The sequence below is a fragment of the Schistocerca cancellata genome, chromosome 8 (genome assembly GCF_023864275.1).
Source record: "Schistocerca cancellata isolate TAMUIC-IGC-003103 chromosome 8, iqSchCanc2.1, whole genome shotgun sequence".
Lineage (NCBI taxonomy): Eukaryota > Metazoa > Arthropoda > Insecta > Orthoptera > Acrididae > Schistocerca > Schistocerca cancellata.
Genome location: NC_064633.1, coordinates 414,179,983 through 414,199,600, shown reverse-complemented (window position 1 = coordinate 414,199,600; position 19,618 = coordinate 414,179,983). Strand labels below are relative to the sequence as shown.

Below are 19,618 nucleotides of genomic sequence, written 5' to 3'. Positions count from 1 at the left end.
TCTTGTCACCCATTATTTCGGAAACTACAAATCCTAACTGTTCCCTCTATATACATTTATGAAATTATAATCTTCCTACACAGCACACAAAAATTAATTGAGGAGACTCATTCTAACCATACATACCACACAAGAAATAAAAATAATTTTATGCCATCCAGGTGCCAATTGAAATTATATGTATGGACTCCACAGTATTTGGGGATGACAATATTTAACAAGTTAATGGGCAAAAACATATTTACTATGAACCCAGAAATTTTAAAAATGGGGCTACAGCAGATTCTATGGGAGAAATGCAACTATTCAATAGAAGAATTTATAGAGGACAAAATGATAATTTGATCAAGAGGTTATTAAGTGTCAGACTTTACTGCATGTATATGCAACAAAATTTTATTATTATTATTATGCTGGCTGTTAACATCAGCTGTTCTTTCTTTATGGAGAAATTTTACCACAATTTGATGTGTCTTCTGTACCTGAATCAAATGATTTAGATTATGTACATTATGAGACAAATAAACCACAATTCAAAAACAAAACATCAGACTTTTCACAGATGATGCAGTTATCTATCATGAAGTGCTATCTGAAAGAAACTGCATAAATATTCAGTCAGACCTTGATAAGATTTTAAAGTCGTACAGAGATTGTTAACATGGTTTAAATGTTCAGAAATGTAAAACTGTGCACTTCACAAAATATATAAAATGTAGTATCTTATGACTATAATACGTAATCGGCCAACTCACAAAAATATTTGGGTGTAACACTTTGTAGGGATATAAAATGGAATGATCACATACACTTAGTCATAGGTGAAGCAGGTAGTAGACTTTGGTTTATTGGTAGAATACTGGGGATGTGCAATAAGTCTACACAGGAGATTGCTTACAAATCACTCATGTCACCAAACCTAGAACATTGCTTACAGTGTGACATCCATACCAAATAGGACTAACAGGGGACAGTGAATGTATATAGAGAAGGGTAGTGCAAATAGTCACAGGTTTGTTTGACCCTTGGGAGATTGTCACAGACATACTGGAGGAACTTAAGTGGAAGACTCTTTAAGATAGACATAACTATCCCAAGAAAGTCTATTAATCAATTTTCAAGAACTGGCTTTAAATGATCACTCTAGGAATATATTACATCTCCCTATGTACTGCTCACTTAGGGATTGTGAGGATGAGATTACAATAATCTCTGTACGCACAGAGGCATTCAAACACATCATTCTTCCCGCACTCCACATGTGGATGGAATGGGAGAAACCCTAATAACTGTTACACTTTGCCATGCATCTCACAATGGTCTGCAGAGTATGTAGATGTAGTTCAGGTGGATGACGAAGGGAAACAGAATCAGTGACAGCCTGTCAAAGGAATCATAGTGACATTTGAAATGAATAATTAGTGAAACCACACCACAGAAAAACTAAATCAGGCCACTGAAATGATGTGAAACTCACTCATTTAGGATCAGCTGTGTAAAGATTGCTGACTGGAGGTCAATTCTGACCGTACTTCAGAAATTAAACTCTGTTCAGGACTAGGCATTATTGTACAACACAAAAATTGCATCCACTGAACAAGGGTAAGTGATAATAATAAACATGACACACTTGGCAACACCACTAAAATCAATTGTTGACACAATTATGGTGTTTCAACCACAGATATTAATCACACATTGTAGATAAGGATTATTAATTATCGAAGGTTTCAAGTTGTAAAGACTGAGGAAAAAAAAACTGATCTTCAAACTTTTCCTCGGCTAAAAAAGATTTATTGCTAGAAACCATATTGAGCCAGTGTAAAGAGACAATAGAAGGGGAAAAAACTGGTAAAGTTACTATAACCGACAAAGAGAAGGTGAGGAAAGAAGTTGCTGTTGACTTTAATTTTAAAAAAAGTGACAAACCATGACTTGAGGAGTTTGAAAAATTTTTATGACCCTGTTAAGAAAAGGACCAAGAAAGCATTTGCGCATGACAAGTTATAGTTTTAAAATGCCCTTTGCATTTCCTATAGTTGATCTTTATGTTACTACATGTGCTGTGTACACTGGAGCAAAGGAGGTCAGAACTCTTCTAGGTTGAAATGCATAAAACTGGAGGTTGTGATTTCAGCATGCCTGTAGGAAGTGGACAGGAGCCAACTGCAGTCCTGAAGCCACAGTTCATTCATATTTGCAACCTCTACAATGATACTGCAGATTTTCTTCCTGAAGTTATATATTGTGGTTTTTATACATTTTAGTATGCTCAGATAAATGTCTAAGTATATTTGCTGTACAAAAGGTGATTTGTAACATTATTCAATATGCTGTTATTCATTTCTTGTTATTTTAAAGTTGGAGCCTAATAAGTGGATAAAGGGCAGAGAAGACTCAAACAACAAAATTCAGAAAACACTGAGGGAAAAAAGGCTGTCGCACTTTCGATTCAAAAGAGGATGTGCAAATGACAACAAGCAAAGTTTATTAGAGATTTGCGTGCTTTTCAAAAGATCTATATGTGAAGCACATAACCAACACCTTGTAATAACATAGCAAAAAGTATGTATGAAGAACCCGAGAAAATTCTGGTCCTATGTAGAACCACTAAACCAGTCTAAGCCTTAAATCCAGTCACTTGGTGACCAGTCTGATGTGGCAGAAGGAAATAGCAAAACGAAAGCCGAAGTTTTAAATTTCACATTTGAAAATTTGTTTACGCAGGAGAATCATACAAACACATAATCATCCGACTATCTATCCAGTCACTTGGTGACCAGTCTGGTGTGGCAGAAGGAAATAGCAAAACGAAAGCCGAAGTTTTAAATTTCACATTTGAAAATTTGTTTACGCAGGAGAATCATACAAACACATAGAAGATCTTTGTAACTGTTTTGTTTATATAAGATATTTTCGATGTGTAAAGTGTACAAGTTGTGTAAGATGTTAAGTGTGTGTGAGACTCTACACAAATGGACCATTAGGAAACTTAAAAGTCAAAAAAATGAAGCAGACTCACACACACTGACAACATCAAAAGAAATGGCTTAACACACATAAAAAACGCACTTGAAAATGGGAATTATTTCTCGAAACGCGTCGTGCGAATAATAAAATAAAGAAAAATCGTGACTGGTAGCAGATTATTTATTTATAAACAAACATAATCATCTGACTATCGCACAGAATCTTGTATGCATGATAGTAATCAAATCCCTGGCATAGAGAAGTAACTAATGAGTTGAAAACAAATAAGCTGCCAGGTCCAATTGGAATCCCAATTCACTCCACAGTGTCGGCCCCTTACTTATCTTGCATTTATTGTGAATCTCTTGCTCTGTGCAAAGTTCCAAGCGACTGGGAAGGGGAGGGGGGAACAGGTCACTCCTGTGTATAAGAAGGGTAAAAGAATGGACCTGCACAATTACAGATCAATATCTTTAACAATTTGTGATATTTGAAGTCTGAATATGGTTCTAGACTGTAAAATTCTACAACATATTCAGAGTTCAAATATAACAACTTTCCTATGGACCAAAAAGCTTGTATACATGAATAAGCACGTTTTAGAAAGCATCGCTTGTGTGAAACTCTGCCTGCCCTGTGAACTATGGATGAAAGGCAACAGGCAGTTTTCATATTTCTAGGTTTACAATGTCATCTGGCATGGTGCATCCATGCCGACTTTTAATGGAGGTAAGAGCATATGGAATAGGTTTCCAGATATATTAGTGGCTTGAAGCCTTCTTAAGTAAAAGAAAGCAGTATGCTGACAGCCAGTGTTCAGCAGAGCAAGGGTATTGTCAGGTGTGCCACAAGGAAATGTTATAAGACTGCTCTTATTCTCTATATACACAAAAGATCTCAAGGACAGAGTGAGCAGCAATCTGCAGCTTTTGCTGATGATGCTGTGGTGTATGGAAGGACATAGGATGTAGAATGATATAAGATGACGTAGACAAAATTTCTAGTTGGTGTGATGAATGACAGTATGCTCTAAAGGTATAAAAATATAAGTTAATGCAGATGACTTGGAAAAACAATGCCATAATTTTCGAATACAGCATAGTGTTGCACTGCTCAACACAGTCACTTGGATTAAATATCTGGGTGTTATGTTGCAAAGCGATATGAAATGGAGCGAGCATGTAAGAATGGTAGTTGGAAAGGTGAAAGGACAACTTCGGTTCATTGGGAGAATTTTAGGAGAGAGTGCTTCATCTGTAAAGGAAATAGCATGCAGGATGTAGTGTGACCTATTCTTGAGTACTGCTTGAGTGTTTTGGATCCGCATCAGGTTGGATTAAAGGAAGATGAAGTAATTCATAGGTGGACTGCTAGATTGTTACCAGTAGGTTCAAACATCACGCAAGTACTTTGGAGTTGCTTCAGGCACTCAAATGGGAATCCCTTGAGGGAAAGCAACATTCTTTTTAAGGAACGTTATTGAGGAAATTTAGAGAATCAGCATCTGAAGCTGGCTGCAGAATGATTCTACTGCAGCCAACATACATTTTATTTAAGCACCATGACAATAAGCTTTAAGGAATTAGGTCTCTTAGGCATACAGACATTTGCTTTCCCCTCAATCTGGCTTTCAAATGGACACTTAGTAAATTTATTCCAATATTGTAAATGCTTTTATGTACGTACATTATTTGCAAATTCCATGTTCATTGCATTGTGGCTACTGATAGCTCCATTTTATGTTGATTCTGGGATTTCTTCGTAGATTTTTCTACCAAGAAATACAGTGTCATCCATTTCAGGCTTCTCATCCAATGCACTGACAGCTATACTGTATTGTGCCAGTCAAATTATGCAACTGTAATACCTGCCATGAGATTCAGGTCTGCTCCGAGTCCTAAAGTTAGACAACTCGGCCTTCTGCACGTTAACAACCATTGCAAGTGTGAAGGAAGTGGTGCGAGGAAAACAAAATCCATGCACTGACCTAGGATCAAACCTGATATCCCCTGGACTATATTCCAGGTTACAAGCACTGAGCCAAAGCAGACTGTTAGTAACTTACTTACTAATGATTAATACTAGTTCTGTTCAGCAGCCTGTGTATGGTTGTCATAGCAAATTAAGCACTTGTTTTGTAGTTCATTTAATACGAATTGTGTAGCTATTGCCATTCAAGCCTAGAGAACATTTTTGTAAGACATGTTCAATTGTTACATGCTGCTTTTGAAATCCATGTACATAATTTTTCTCTGCAAATATTTCAAATTTCACTTACTTACTCTGCCAGTAAGTCTCAGTAAAATACTGTAAACTAACCACATTAATTAAAATGTTGGCTTCAACAACTGTCATGAGATCATTAATTACTTAACTCATTACTTACATAGCGGATAATTACCTAACCTTAAATATAAAGGAAACACAATTCGAGCTTCAGCAGAGGAATGAGAGTGGCATATTCACATATTTACATAACACTTTTGTGTTAGTAAAATTTTTATTGTTATTTATTCCTTTTTAACTTGTACTTGCACAAAACACAAGTGTTGTTTTATAATGCCACTAGGTTGTGAACTGATGACTGCAGCTGAACTTCAACTGATCAGCAAAGCTTAACCAGTCAAGGATGATTTTACTTAAAAGGCGATATGATCTGGAAGCAATGTTTATACAATGCAGATTTCAGGGTTCAGCTTGACCTGAGATCATTTTCTATGTTAATCTAACGTCAACTGCATTATACAATTAGCCTTTGAACTTCAATGTCTTAATCAATGAACCATCTTAGACTGCAACTAGTTTTGTGGCATGGCTATGCATGCGCATCTGATCGTTTACCTTAATTTATTTGGATAACTATGATGATTATGCAATATTAAAAGCTTAAACGCTACAAAATCCAAATTCTTGAAGCAAAATAATATAATAATAATAATAATAATAATAATAATAATTATTATTATTAAGCATTTTAAATAACGAAAAGCTTATGAAACAAAGATGTTCAAGATCTTTATTGCAATGTGCCTTACAATGAAGACATTTTACTTCTCTACGTCTTTTAAGCAACAACTTATTCATCCAAATGTGATGCTTTCAATTTGGAATGACAGTAATAGGACTTCGTAGAACATAAAAGCTATGAAATACTACTGTAGTGAATAGCAGCTCCATAAAAACATTTCAGATTTCTAATTCTTCTAAATAAAAATAAAAATGAATAAACATTACCTTAATTCGTCAGTCCACGGAAATCTTCGCTTTGGAATTCTTGTTAGTTTTGTGTCCGTTTCTTCTTCTTCACTATCACTACTTTTCGTTTGTATCGATTCCACGCCACTGTAAAAATTAGAATAAGTTTTAAACATATTTCTTTGTGAAAAGGCAGGGAAATTGTAATGTAATGTAAGATCATCAGTGAAAAATTGTTCTGACAGGATGTAACACATCCAAGAACCTAGGTAATAGCTGCAATTTATTGTGGTGTAGACTGAACAAAGTTGTGGATATAAGTGAGGTAAATGTACTGCCGCCACCTCTGACAATACTCAGTAGGGCAGTCACCCAGCTTGCGCGATATTATGCTGAAATCATCATAATCGGCTGAAAACAATAAATATAGGCGTAACTAGTGAACCCAGAAACATTTCTCAACTGCTAAGTATGTATGGTAACTGGATATACATTCTAACCCCCTCTATCACATTGTAATGTGCACAACTTCTTTCTGCTCTCTCTGTCCAACCCCCCTCCCCACCCCCGCTACTTACCAACTTTCTCAGTCCTTTTCTGATGTTGAGCCTTGTTTATTGTTACTGCAAATGAAACCTTGATCGGAAACTGAAGTCGTTTAAAACGAATGGGTAAACGGGTTAGCATCGTTGGTATACGGGGTTTAAGAGACACCTCTCCAGTTCTGCGATCTGTGGGGGTAGTAGCTTCAATGACTGTACTCTACATAATTTTAGTCTGTGAATGGAGAGGTTTACAATGTTTTGAATAATTCAGATTCTATGGCAGTATTCTAATCATAAGCTGATATACATTAAAAAAAAAACAAATTGTCTAATGCTTTACATGCACTCCTAAAATAGTTGAAACTGACAGTGAGAAAGAAATCGAAGCCATGCATTCTGACAGCACAGCACTTTCTTTCTTGCAACTTGTTTCAACAAAAAATATGTACACTGCCACTTGGCCGTCTTAGCCCTGAGTCCACCTCATTAAGGTATCATGAACTAGGCTACGGGTTTGGCATTTTGGGAGGCTAGGAAGTTCTCCTCTATATGGCCCATAAAAAGGTTCGCGTAGGAGGGTGCCATTTGGGTTCCCATGACTGTGACGTAGATTTGTTTGTACACCTTCCCTTCAAAGAAATAGTAGTAGTAGATTAGGATATAGTTAGTGAGGTGTATGAGGAATGAGATAGTGAGTTTGGAGTCTTGAAGGATGTTGGGAAAGGTAGTGTTCGGTGGCAGTATGAGGGATGTTAATATACGGGAAATTGGCTTGTTGGTTTAAAAGAGGGGGAAAGGGACCAAACTACGAGGTCATCGGTCCCTTGTTCCTAATAAAACAATGCCACAAGTGTGAGAATAAAATAGACGAGACATATAACACAAAACAGAAAGAAAGGAAAGACCACAAGAACGAAGGAAAAGCAAAGAACACTAAAAGAACAAAAGAGGACAAGAAAACAACACAGAGGCACTAGAAACATAAGAGAGTAAAACAAGGAAGCAGATTAAAGTGGCAAGCCAACCACGAAAATAAAAAGGAAAAGCCAGCCACTGCAACACATTAAAACCTCGACCCTAAAAGCACTAGGGTGAAGGACACAGAGGGACAAAGGACAGGCGCTAAAACTCAGATCGAACAATAAAATGCAAGCCATTAAATTTCCACCCTCATGGATGAAACGCAAAACCAAATCAGCTGATGAGGTGTTGTCTGATAAAAATCAATGATAATGAGCCTGGCAACCGAAGATGAAGTCGCAGGGCAGCCAAAGAAGGACAGAGCAAAAGAATATGGGCTACTGTCAACTGGGTGCTGCACCAACACTGGGGTGGGTCTTCACAGCACAGGAGGCAGCCGTGGGTCGCCTATGTTTGGCCAATGTGGAGCCTGCAGAGAACCACAGAGTCCCTGTGAGACGCCCTCATCCAGGACTTTCACACATTCGTGGTCCCCTTAATGGCTCTCAGTTTGTTGTATGTACAGAGATTTTGCCATTCCGTCTCCCAAAGCTGAAAAACCTTGCGGCGCAATAACAAACGCAGGTCACTTGCGGGGATGCCCATCTCCAGAAGTGGTTTCCGTGTAACCTGTTTGGCCAGCCTGTCAGCAAGTTCATTTCCTGGGATTTCGATGTGACCAGAGGTCCAGATGAACACCACTGAATGACTGGACCGTTTCAGCGCATAGATGGACTCCTGGATGGATGCTACCAAAGGATGACGAGGGTAGTACTGGTCGATAGTTTTCAGGCTGCTCAAGGAGTCGGTACATAAATGAAAAGACTCCTCAGAACATGAATGGAGATACTGCAGTGCATGAGAAATAGCCACCAGCTCTGCAGTGAATACGCTGCAGCCATCGGGTAAGGAATGCTGTTCAATATGGCCGCCACACACATAGGCAAAGCCAATGCGATCGTCAGCCATCGAGCCGTCAGTGCAAACCACTTCAGAGCCCCGGAACATGTGAAGAGTCGAGAGGAAGTGACAGCGGAAAGCAGCATGGTTAATGGTTAATGGAGTCCTTATGGCCATGTGAAAGATCCTGTCAAAGCTGCGGCCGAGGCGTTCACCATGGAGGCGTACGTGAATGGACCACACGTAGAGGTGGTAAAAGGGAAGGACTCCAGTTCAGAGAGAAGGGACTGCACGCGAACGGCAATCGTTAGCCCCGACCTGGGTCGCTGATGCAAGAGATGGACTGCCATGGGTGGGAAAAGGAGACTAATTCGGATGCTCAGGGGAACTACGAATGTATGCTGCGTAACTGGAGAGCAGTTGCGCATGTCTGATCCGCAATGGAGGAACACTGCAGTGGCGCACAGGGTCGAGTAAATGTAACGCTGAAGGCGCTGCCAATCCATAAACCACACTCCCATAGTCAATTTGAGATCGGAGAAGGGCTCTGTAGAGCTGCAGCAGTGTAGTGCGATCTGCACTCCAATTGGTGTTGCTCAAGCAACAGAGGACACTGAGGTGCTGCCAGCACTTCTGCTTAAGCTGACAAAGACGAGGGAGCCAAATCAATCGAGCATCGAAAACCAGTCCTAGGAATTGATATGTCTCCACTACAGTGAGTGGATCGTCATTAAGGTAAAGTGCTGGTTCCGGATGAATGGTACGACACCAACAGAAGTGCATGACACGCGACTTTGCAGCTGAAAACTGGAAGCCGTGGGCTACAGCCCATGACTGCTACAGGACATTGGGGTCAACAGTGAAAAGTAGGGATTTAGGAGGGAAAGGGGTGGAGATGGAGAGGAAAGTCAGTAAAGGAAGTGGTTTGTATCTTTGATGTGGGAGGCTAGATTATGGCCAGTTGGTTAGAGGTGTTGGTCAATGAGGGCTGAAATTCTTTCAGCTGGGCCACAATAACCAGCCACAATGGAACGTCCAGGATTGTTGGGTCTGTAGATTTTGGGGAGCATATACAAGGTAGGTGTGCTGAGTGTCACGGGGGTGAGGATGGAAAAGGATTCAGGGGAGAGGGCAGAGAAGCACCTAAGGATTTAAGCAAGGACTGGAAGTTGTGTTGGACTTCAGAGTATAATAATTGGCAGAGGCCTTCCGCCAGGTAGTCACTGTGATTCATAGCAACAGCAGTAGAACCTTTGTCTGCAGGTAGGGTGATTAGAGCAAGATTATTTTTAAGGTGTGTGACTATTCTTTCCTCTGCTGAAAGGTTGGTGATCTGAGGAAGGGACCTGGGGAAGGACAGAAGTAAGGAATTCCTGGCTGATGACCAGCAGGTTGTTAGGTAGGAGGGAGAGGGTCAAGGTTGAATGGTGGTATGAACTGGGGAGTCACAGTTCATGTTGGAATTAGGTTGACTTTGGTTGGAGGGATTGGCAGCAAAGAAGGGTTTCATCTACATCTACATCATACTCCGAAAGCCACCTAATGGTGTGTGGCGGAAGGTACTATTTTACTACTAAATGAGCCCTCAAACCCTGCTCCACTCGCGAATAGTGCATGGGAAGAGTGACTGTCGGATCGGGAGAGTAGGGCTCAAGGTAAGGCCTTTGAATAGGACTGAAACTTCTGTGAAACTGAGGGTTTTGGTGGAAAGGTTCACAACAATGTTACAGGAATGCTTCGGCTCTAGTTATGGGAGTTTTTGGGGATGTGTCAAGTTGGAAAGGTCAGCTAGGCAGGATTTCGGTGCTATGAGGTGTGGACGAGGAGGAACACTGTGGGTAGATAGGTGCTGGAAAGTGGTGCCCCGAGGCGACAGTACGATGTCAGCAGGTTGGATAACATATGGAAGAGGTGTCTGGAATGCACTTCCAAGCGCTGCAGAGCAAGCCATTAAATTTCAGAGATGTGATGTATGAAGCAGAAATTGCACAGTAGCAGTATCTTGCAGAGGGAGCAGAGGTGGTTCTGGGATGCCCATGCCATTGAGATGTGTTTTTGCAGTACAAGGTTTGTGAGGGTCAGGGACTGGTAGTATCTGAAAAGGTGAATGTTACTGTGGAAGGAGGGGTAGGATCCAGAAAAAGGAATTTTTATGGTTAGGCTGCTTGGGGGGGGATTCCATGGTTTAGACAGCATTTAAGACATAGGACGTGAGACTGGGTTTTAGTTATGGAAAGAGAAGCTTTATTGAACTGGTGCAGAAAGATGCAGCAGGTGTCCACTGTAGCAGGAATGGTGTAAAGGAAACGGGAGTGACAGAAATGGAAAAAACAGGTCTTGATGGTTATGAGAGGAGCTGTATAAGAGAAAAGAAGCATATGAAATATGAAACGACACACAAAAACAAGCACAACTACATAAAAATATGCAAAAATGTGTGAAACTATGTAAAAATACGCACAATTATGATAAAAACATACACAAACGTGGGAAAAATGGAACGAATGAGGTATGGGAGAACATGTGTGTTCGATAAAGGAAGAGAGGGGGAAGAGGGATGGATTAGGTTCAGGATCCAAGTTCATGCGGCATGTGCTGGTTTGGAAAAGGAAACACTTAAGTATGTCAGGATAAGGGTAAAGTGGGATCAGTAGGAATAAATATAATTACAGCTATCAGAGGAAAGAATCTGGGGCATCAGATGATGTATCAACAAACTGCGTGGTCATGAAGCCTGTGTTGGGCACAGACAATCAGTGATACAGTGTGGCTTGGAAGTAGACGTGGTTTGGACATTGGTGTGTGTGTGTGTGTGTGTGTGTGGTGGGAGGGGGGGGGGGGGAACCCAGAGGAAAGAAAAGAAAGAAAGAAAGAACACACACTGAGAAAATTAATGCTGCAGAGGCTAGTACCAAAGGAAAACATCACCGGTTTGTACGAAGGAAGAAAAGCAGTTGTGCAAAATTAAACAATGGAAACTCCTGGTAAGAATATCAACAATGTTAGAAAAGACTGACTGCCTACTTATCATACAGATAACATGCTAAGTTGCAGACGGGTACAATTAAAACACACTTACACAAGTTTTTGGCCTCGGCCTTTTTCAGACAAAGAGAAATACACACCATTCATTCACACAAGCAAGCTAAACTCGTGCAGACATGACCACCAACTCTAGTAGTTAAGACCAGAAGGCAACTATTGTGAGGGATAGCAATCTGGAATGAGCGAAAGTCCCTGGCCCTAAAAAACCTGATACTGCAAAAACATATCTCCATGGCATGGGCATCCCAGAGCCATCTCTTCTCCCTCCGCAAGATACTGCCGCTGTGAAATCTCTGCTTCATACATCACATCTCTGAAATTTAATGACTTGCTATGCAGCACCTGGAGGAACATTCCAGACATCAGCTCCGTAATTTATCCAACCTTCTGACATCCTTGGGCACCTCTTTCCAACACCTATCCTACCCACAATAGTCCTTGTCCACCCCTCATAGCACACAGACCCTGCCGAGCTGACCTTGACCTTTTCAACTTGGCGCATCCCCAAAAACCTGTACCAATACTCCACTAAATCCAGAGCCAAAATATCCTTATATCACTGTTGTCAACTTTTCCACCAAAACCCCCAATTCCATAGAACTTTCAGACCTATTCATAGGCCTCACCTTGAGCCCTACACCCTGATTTAAAAATGCTGGACTTGTCAAAGTCCTACTCTCTTTCTCAGGTTCCCAGCAATGGAAATCCTTTGCTGCCAATCCCACTAAACAAAGCCAACTAAATTCCAATACTGAACCATTCCTCTCCCAGGTCATACAATCACCCAACCATGATATCCCCCCCCCCCCCCTACCTTACTGACTCCAACTAACCACCTGCTGATCATCTTCCAGGAATTCCTTACCACCAACTTAGTCGCACTATCCTTCTACAAGTCCCTTCCTCAGAACACCAACCTTTCAGCAGAACAAAGAATAGCCATACATAATCACAAAACTAATCTTGACCTAATCATTCTACCAGCAAACAAAGGTTCCACCGCCATTGTTATGAATCACAGTGACTACCTGGCAGAAGGCATCTGCCAATTACCTGACTCCTCTGCCTACAAACTCTAAAATACTTATCTCTTCCCAGAAGTCCAACCCAACCTCCAATCCCTGCTTAAAGCCTTAGGCCCTTCCCAGACCCTCTCCCCTGAATCCATTTCTGTCCTCACCCCTAAGACACCCCACACACCCACCTTCTACACGCTCCCCAAAATCCCCAAACTCAACAATCCTGGAAGCCCTATTGTAGTTAGTTACTGTGCCTCTGCTGAAAGAATTCGGCCCTCATTGACCATTCCTCCAACCAACTGCACATAACCTAGCCTCTGACATCAAAGACACACTTCACTTCCCCTTCCCCAACTCTCCTCCTCCTCCTCCACCACCACCACCACCACCACCACCACCACCACCATCCCATTGTCCTTCAGCTCCAAATCCACCAACTCATTCTTCATATAACTTACTAACTATGCCCTAGACCACAACTACTTTTCCTTTGAAACAAAGGTATACAAAAAAATCTGCAGGACAGCCATGGGAACCCGCATGGCACTTTCCTTTGCCAACTTGCTTATGGGCCATATAGAGGAGGAGGAGAACTTCCAAGCCTCCCAAAAAGCCAAACCCTTAGCCTGGTTCAAGTTCAATGACAATACCTTAATGATATGGACACAGGGCCATGACAGCTATCTCTATTCCTTCACAACCTCAAAATCTTCTCCATCCGCTTCACCTGTTTCCCATCTACCGAAGGTTCCCCATCAACCGAAGGTGCCACCTTCCTAGACGATGACCACCACCACTGTAATGGCTCCATCCACATCTCTGTCCACATTAAACCCGCTAACCACCAGGAGTATCTGCATTTTGACAGCTGTCATGCCTTTCACACCAAAAAATCCCTCCCATACTGCCTTGCCACCTGGGGATGACATACCTGCAGTGACAAGAACTTCCTTGTCCAGTACACTGAGGGCCCCACCAACACCTTCATAGACAGGCACTATCCTCCAGACCTAGTCTGCCAACAGATCTCCCATGCCATTTGCCCTCACACCATCCCCAAGAATCAGCCAGAAAGGAGTGGCCCCTTTGTCACAAAATACCACCTAGGACTGAAACAACTGATCACATCCTTTGCCAGGGCTTTGATTACCCAGTTCTTTCCCACTCTCCTAAAAATCACCCACTCAACCTTCACAACATCCTAATTCACTACTATGTTACTATGAATCCCAACTGCTTGACAACACTATGGAACACCCAGGAGAAAGACGTGTCCAATCCATCCACTCAGCACTTCCTATTACACTCTTGTCACAGGTTTATCCTACTCCATCAGGGGCTGGACTACCTGTGAAAGCAGCCATGTCATTTCCAGCTCTGCTGAAATAATTGCACAGCTTTTTATATTGGTATGACAGCCATCTAGCTGTCCACTAGGATGAACGGTCACTGCTAAACTGTGGGAAAGAGCAAAGTAGACCACCCTATGATACAGCATGTAGCTGAACATGATATGCTAGATTTCAATGGCTGCTTCACTACCTGAGCCATCTGGATCCTTCCCTCCACCATCAGCTTTTCTCATCTGCGCAAGTCAGAGTCATCCACACAACATTCTCCGCTCCCGTAACTGTCCCAGCATCAACATATGGTAACATACATCCTCCACCTAACAGCTTCCACCCCTTCTGTCCTATCACCTCCTCCTCATTCTCATCTCTCACCCTCTTTGTTTGCCATTCTCTGGCAAAGCACTCGCAAATCTTTCTCTGCTAATCTCCTTTTTCACTCCATTTACCCCACCTCCTTGCCCCACAACTTCCTGGTGCTGCACTGTTGGCATACTAGTACCTGTGCACTCCGCCAGACAGCATTCCTCTCTTCCCACACAATTATGGCATTACATCAACTGCCGGCACACCAGTCGGGAATGATAGGGAAGAGATGGCTGCCAGAAGAAGTCAGGCAATAGCAGGCTGGACAGAGCTCCCTCCAGGATGATAAACTTAACAGCAGTGGCCTTTATGTGAAGAGGTCGATCGACTGGTAATGGCCCAGTTCTACAGCAGTGTCAACTCTAATCACTTCACTTGTACACTCTATGTAGCACAGACTTTGATTATTTCGTATGTTGCCCTTTGCTTGTGACACATCTGTGTGACTGCGAAAGTTAAGTATTGTATCTGTTCTTATTGTACGAAAACTCATTAATACAACTGGTTTGTTTGCTTGTCCAGCAATCAGAGTTTGTTGGCTTCCTAGACACCACATATTTGGCAACGAGGAAGTGAATGAACATCACAGTGACAAACTGTTACTACAGCCGACAGGCGCCACAGATTCTCTGTTTTGTTTATCATGGGCTTTTCTGTTTTTCTGGCACCTTAATTCTACCTTTTTTTTTTTTTTTTTTTTTTTTGCGCAGGGGTGTGTTACCTGTTTTCACAGTTTCTCTTATAGTGTTTTTTCTATTCAGTGTTTTCAGGTGGATGTTGTGGAAATTTTCTTTGCATGTGTGCTTATTTTTCTTGCTTGCATTGTCTGTTTATCACATTTGCCTATTCCAAAATGAGCAATCCCCCTCTTTCATCCCCTGCTCAGGTGCCTCAGCTGCAAACCATACGTGCAATGCAGCTAACACAGATGTTTCAGTTTCAGATGCAGCAGATAGCCGTCCTACTAAACATGCTACAGCAACTACTAACCAATCAAGCGAGCAATGCAGTGCAAAATACAACAACTGTAGTTCTGGGTGCATTTTCGCCCGTTTAATGAAAAAGAAGAGGAATGGCTCGAGTGGTCGCAATAGTATGAAGCCCACGTCATAGTTCACAACATATCAGGTGCTGTGAAAATTCATTACTTTTTGTCAACGGTAGGAAGTGCCGTCTTTTGCCTCATTCAGCAATTATTCCCTAACGCCACTCCAAGTGAACTTTCCTATGACCAGGTAGTAGATTCTCTAACTTTTGTGACCAACAAATGAATGTGCTTACAGCTAGATACCAACTCTTTATTTGCAAGGAAAGGTCCGAACAAACTTGTCACGAGTGGGTAACAGATTTGTAGGGTATGACTAGGAAATGCAAATTCAAATGTGCTTGTGGTGTTTTATATTCAGATGTTTCGTTGTGCGATGGTGTCATGTACACTGTAACTGATGTGAGACTTAGAAAACAGATTTTGAAACATTCAAATCCATCATTTCAGCACATACTGCAAATTCTAGATTAGTATGATTCAGGTGCTGTGTCAGCCAATAAATATGAGCAGCCACCAATTTGATGGGTTCAGTCGTCCCTTGCGCATGACTGGCCCTGTAGGCAGCAATAGTGCACAAGTGCCAAGCCATGTAAACAGTTCTTTAAATGGGAAAACAGAAATAAGTCATGTCCTCGGTGCTATTCATGGCACAAACGTCAGGGCTGCCCATCTAGACAAGCACAGTGTTTTGCTTGTGGCAAGATAGGTCACATACAATCCATATATTTGCAATGGAACGAACATAAGAATTCTGCCCACTCGCAAAATTCTAGTCACAAGGCCCATGTTATCAATGCAGTGTATTCAAAACCTGCTGCATGCATTAGCAAAACTGGCAAACAAAATGTTTCTTCAGTGCTATACCAATCCAAACTTTGTTAATTTGCATCTTACTGGAAAGCGTCTGAAATTTCAGTTGGACATGGGTAACTGTTACATTGCTGAATTGTAACACAATGAACTGTTAGGCTCCCCAAGCCTGTCCAAAACTAGCATGCACCTGACTGCTTATAATGGACAAGACATTCCCATTTTCGGAAAACATACTTTGCCTGGCATGTATCGCTCGCATACGAGAACTGCGACTTTCACTGTCCAAAAATCATGTGATTGTGAGAACATATTTGGCCTTGATTTGTCTGGTTTTCAAATTCTGGACAATATGTTGTCTGTGACTGCATTTAACACCAAAGACAGTGTAGTTAGCTTGCTGAAAGAATTTCCTGAAATCTTTTTCTGAAGGTTTAGGCAAGGCTAACAATTTTGTTGCACATATTAAAATGAAAGACAATGCTCAGTCAAAATTTTGCTGTGCCAGAACTGTTCCCATTGCACTATGGGGCAATGTGGCTGCTGCATTTAAAGAATTGCAAGATAGCAGAGCTATTATGCCCATACAAGCTAGTCAGTGAGCCAAGTCCACTGGTTTTCCTCCTCAAACCCTCAGGTCGCATTCGCCTCTGTGTTGACTGTCTACTGTCAACCCACAAACTGTGATTGATATTTATCCATTGCCACGCCCAGACGATCTTGTGTACAGATTAGGCACTGGTCACTACTTTTCAAAAACTGATTTGCATGACGCATATCTTCAAATATCACTAGATGACGAATCTCAAACTGTGTGTGTTGTGAATACTCATTTGGGCTTGTTTAAATATTTGCGTCTGCCTTTTGGCAGTGCTTCTGCACCCAACATTTTCCAATGGTATTTGAAACAGCTGATTGATCAAGTGACAAACTGTTCAAACTATTTGGACAATATTGTAGTAGCTGGTTGTATGCCTGAAGAAAACATTGCGAATTTGTGTGCTTTGTTTTGTGTGTTATCGGATGCACAACTGAAGTGTAGACTGGACAAGTGTGATTTTTTTTTTTTTAAACTTGAGTTGTAGTATCTGGGTCATGTCATAAATAGTCAAGGTGTACATCCTCTTCAGTCACATTTGTTAGGATCTGTGACCTGCCGGTTTCCTCACAATGTCATAACTGCAGTCTGACTTAGGGAAAATGAACTATTGTATTCGGTTCATACTGAAATGCTGTACAAATCGCAACCCCACTGCATTGCTCGCGTCGCAAGAACATCCCCTCTGTTTGGGCAGATGAGTGCCAAGAAGCTTGGTTCACTTTGATCCTGACAAATCAGTTGTGTTGCAAGTTGACACTTCCTCTTACGGAATCGGTGCATTCCTTTCACACAGATTTGGTGATAAAGACAGGCCTATTGCTTTCGCATCAGAAGTGTTGTCCAAAGCTCAGTGTAACTATTCACAAACAGAGAAATAGGCATTGGCTATTCTGTATGGTGTCACCAAATTCCACCATTATTTGTATGGCAGAAATTTCTACTTTGTAACAGATCACAAGACATTGCAGTCCTTGTTTCATTCGATGAAGCTGGTTCCTGTACGAACTGCCCAAAAATTGCAAAGATGGGCTTTGCTGTTGTCTCAATACCAGTACGAGACTGTGTATCGTTTGGCAGCTCAACACTTTTAAGTCTTCCGATGGGCTCTGATACGTATTTTGACACTTCTGCTGCATCTTCTTGTCACATCAATGCTCAGGATTTTGTATTGCTTCAATCCCTTCCTCTGGACTAAAGAAAAGTTGCACAGACCATGGAAGCTAATTGAGGTTTGAGCATTTTGCTAAAATACATTCACACATCTTGGCTTCACTCATTGCACAGGATAAAGAATACTGTAATGCGCTGATACTTTGCACATCGGCATAACCCCACATAAACAGCAAGGTGTGATTCTTGTTTAAAATTACAGTGGACAGTCATGTGTGTTGATCCCCCAAAGTTTACAAAAAGAAGTTTTGCAGTTACTTAACCAAGTACACTCAGGGATTGTTTGTATTAAACAGTTAGCGCGTCGACACTGTACTTGGCAGGGTATGGACACACAAATAGAACAGATGATGTCACAGTGTCACGCATGTGTGGAAAATCAGTCTGCTCCTCCACAAAAATTATCTGCTTGCCTAAGTCGCAATAGACTTTGCGCATAGACTTTGAGGGTCCTTTTTGGAACATTCGTTGGTTGACTGTGATAGACTCTTATAGCAAGTCTCCTTATGCTGTGCCAATAAAGTCAACAACACCACGTAGCATAATTCAGGCGTTGTCCTCTATTTTTTGCCTTGAAGGTTTGGCTGAAGTCCTAGTGTCAGACAATGACCCTCAGCTCAACTCAAATGAATCTGAAACATTCTGTGGGTGCAATGGCATACAGCCTCTAAATAGTGCACCGTTCCATCCACAGTCAAACAGTGAAGTGGAAAGTTTAGTCTGAACCTTCAAGCAGCAGATGGCCAAACTTCGCACCACACACACCAGGGGTCAAGCATTGCAACTGTTTCTCACCTCCTATCGTTCGGATCCATGAGATGGATCATTGCCGGCAGTACTGCTTCACAGCCGCCACCACTGGACACTGCTCCACCCTTCGCAGCATCCGACACTGAAGGAAGGCTGCAAGTATCGCTTTGCGCCACCCAGTATTGTGTTTATCAGGGTTTTTAGCGCCAGCAGATGACAAGTGCAAGGTGAGAACCTCCGTCAACTTGATGCATGCATGTTTCTCATTTCATTTCAGGCCCAGACGGACTGAAGTGTCAGCATCACAATCAAATTCGCCACTGTTATGTGCACGGTGATCCTTCTGTATCTCTTTCCCCAGATTCATGGATCCCGAGGACTGCGCAGCCACAGCAGCTGCCAGAGGGTGTCATCACGACACCACGGGACGACCCCATGGAGACAGAGCCTTTGCCTCCTCTCATCCTACTGATGGAGCTGGACCTGCCTATGCCACAGCAGCTGATGCCTTCTAAATCTGTACCCTTCTGGGCATTTTCTGGGGGTCATTTCCACCAGAGCGAAGGCCAGATGGAGGGGTACAACCAGAAGTCTGACGTCTCCTACAGATGCAGCTTCCGGTCCCTTGGAGCATCCACACTCCTGCTTCCCCTCCTGTTGTCGTGCTCCATATACGATGATGGTCTGTCGCTTTGGGGTGGGGGAATGTTACAGTGTAAAGTCAAGTGCCTGCACACAAGTAGGGAATGACAGGGAAGAGAAGGCTGCCTGAAGAAGTCAGCCAATCGCACTCTGACCGGACCTCCCTCCAGGACAACAACATGACAACAGCGGCCCCTATGTGAAGAGGACATAATCATCACAATCCACTGCTGATGGCCCAGCTCTAT

General features: G+C 42.0%; 1 protein-coding gene across 2 annotated transcripts in view; it reads right to left on the bottom strand.

The window, feature by feature from the left end:
• LOC126095301 (ubinuclein-2) overlaps positions 1–19,618 on the bottom strand; it is a 381,847-nt gene that overhangs the window by 99,673 nt on the left and 262,556 nt on the right. For both annotated transcript variants that reach the window (XM_049910091.1, XM_049910092.1), the window contains one exon: positions 6,205–6,312. In XM_049910091.1, coding sequence (XP_049766048.1) covers positions 6,205–6,312 — 108 coding nt within the window. The remainder of the gene's footprint in view (positions 1–6,204; positions 6,313–19,618) is intronic.